The sequence below is a fragment of the Camelina sativa genome, chromosome 1 (genome assembly GCF_000633955.1).
Source record: "Camelina sativa cultivar DH55 chromosome 1, Cs, whole genome shotgun sequence".
Lineage (NCBI taxonomy): Eukaryota > Viridiplantae > Streptophyta > Magnoliopsida > Brassicales > Brassicaceae > Camelina > Camelina sativa.
The window spans coordinates 10,631,378-10,632,546 of NC_025685.1; the positions used below are offsets into that span (position 1 = coordinate 10,631,378).

General features: G+C 30.7%; 1 protein-coding gene across 1 annotated transcript in view; it reads left to right on the top strand.

The window, feature by feature from the left end:
- The window catches only part of LOC109125615 (loricrin), an 11,699-nt gene extending 11,382 nt beyond the window's left edge, over positions 1-317 (top strand). The window contains exon 8 of the mRNA XM_019227590.1: positions 300-317. Within this exon, the coding sequence (XP_019083135.1) occupies positions 300-317 (18 nt within the window). The remainder of the gene's footprint in view (positions 1-299) is intronic.

Consider the following 1,169-nt stretch of genomic DNA (forward strand, 5'->3'; position numbering starts at 1 on the left):
AAAAAAAAAAAAAAAAAAAAAAAAAAAAAAAAAAAAACATTCGCTACTTAGGTTGATTAGGACTCATTTGTGGGTTTTAAAAACCAATAGATTTTCTGCTGTAATTATTAGTTTTTTTCTAAACATATTTGAACATTTTAACGCTTTATAAAAATATTGTTCTACATATGAATGGTTTGTAAATTGTAATATATAAGCGATTAAACGATATCCACTATCATTAAAATATCATGGTCAAAAGAGTGCAATATAGTTTAAGGAATCATGTCCTGCATCCTATCTTTTATTCTAAATTCCAGATCGATCGCGTTGCATAAGTCTATTAACCTAAGATAAGACCTAGTCCGTAAATTTTTAGAAGTTACGAAATTAACGTTTGCTATAGGGTGATCGACATAGAAAATATTTTAAAAAAAACTTGGAATTAATCAATCATATTTTGTAATTATTGGGGTGAAATGAAAACGATGGGAGCAAGCGAAGGTTTTTGTAGGGTAATGGCCAGTGTGCAGACAGTGTAACGTAGAGGCATCTCCCATTCTCTATTTTATCATTATTTTATATGACTTCAGAGGCATCTCTCATTCTCTATTTTTTAAAGTTGGAAGATATAATTAACCCATCCTTTTCTCTCATTTAGGTCCACTTTTCTTATAAGGATTCTTTGCAACTTTTTTGTGTTTTAGTTTGTGTCTCTACCTATAGAAATGGATCATCAATTTGAGTTGACACAAATCTATTCGTTGATAAGTATAGAACCATGTTATTAGGTTTCAGTGGCTACTAGCTAGCTAGCTAGATAAATATGTGNTATTAACCTAAGATAAGACCTAGTCCGTAAATTTTTAGAAGTTACGAAATTAACGTTTGCTATAGGGTGATCGACATAGAAAATATTTTAAAAAAAACTTGGAATTAATCAATCATATTTTGTAATTATTGGGGTGAAATGAAAACGATGGGAGCAAGCGAAGGTTTTTGTAGGGTAATGGCCAGTGTGCAGACAGTGTAACGTAGAGGCATCTCCCATTCTCTATTTTATCATTATTTTATATGACTTCAGAGGCATCTCTCATTCTCTATTTTTTAAAGTTGGAAGATATAATTAACCCATCCTTTTCTCTCATTTAGGTCCACTTTTCTTATAAGGATTCTTTGCAACTTTTTTG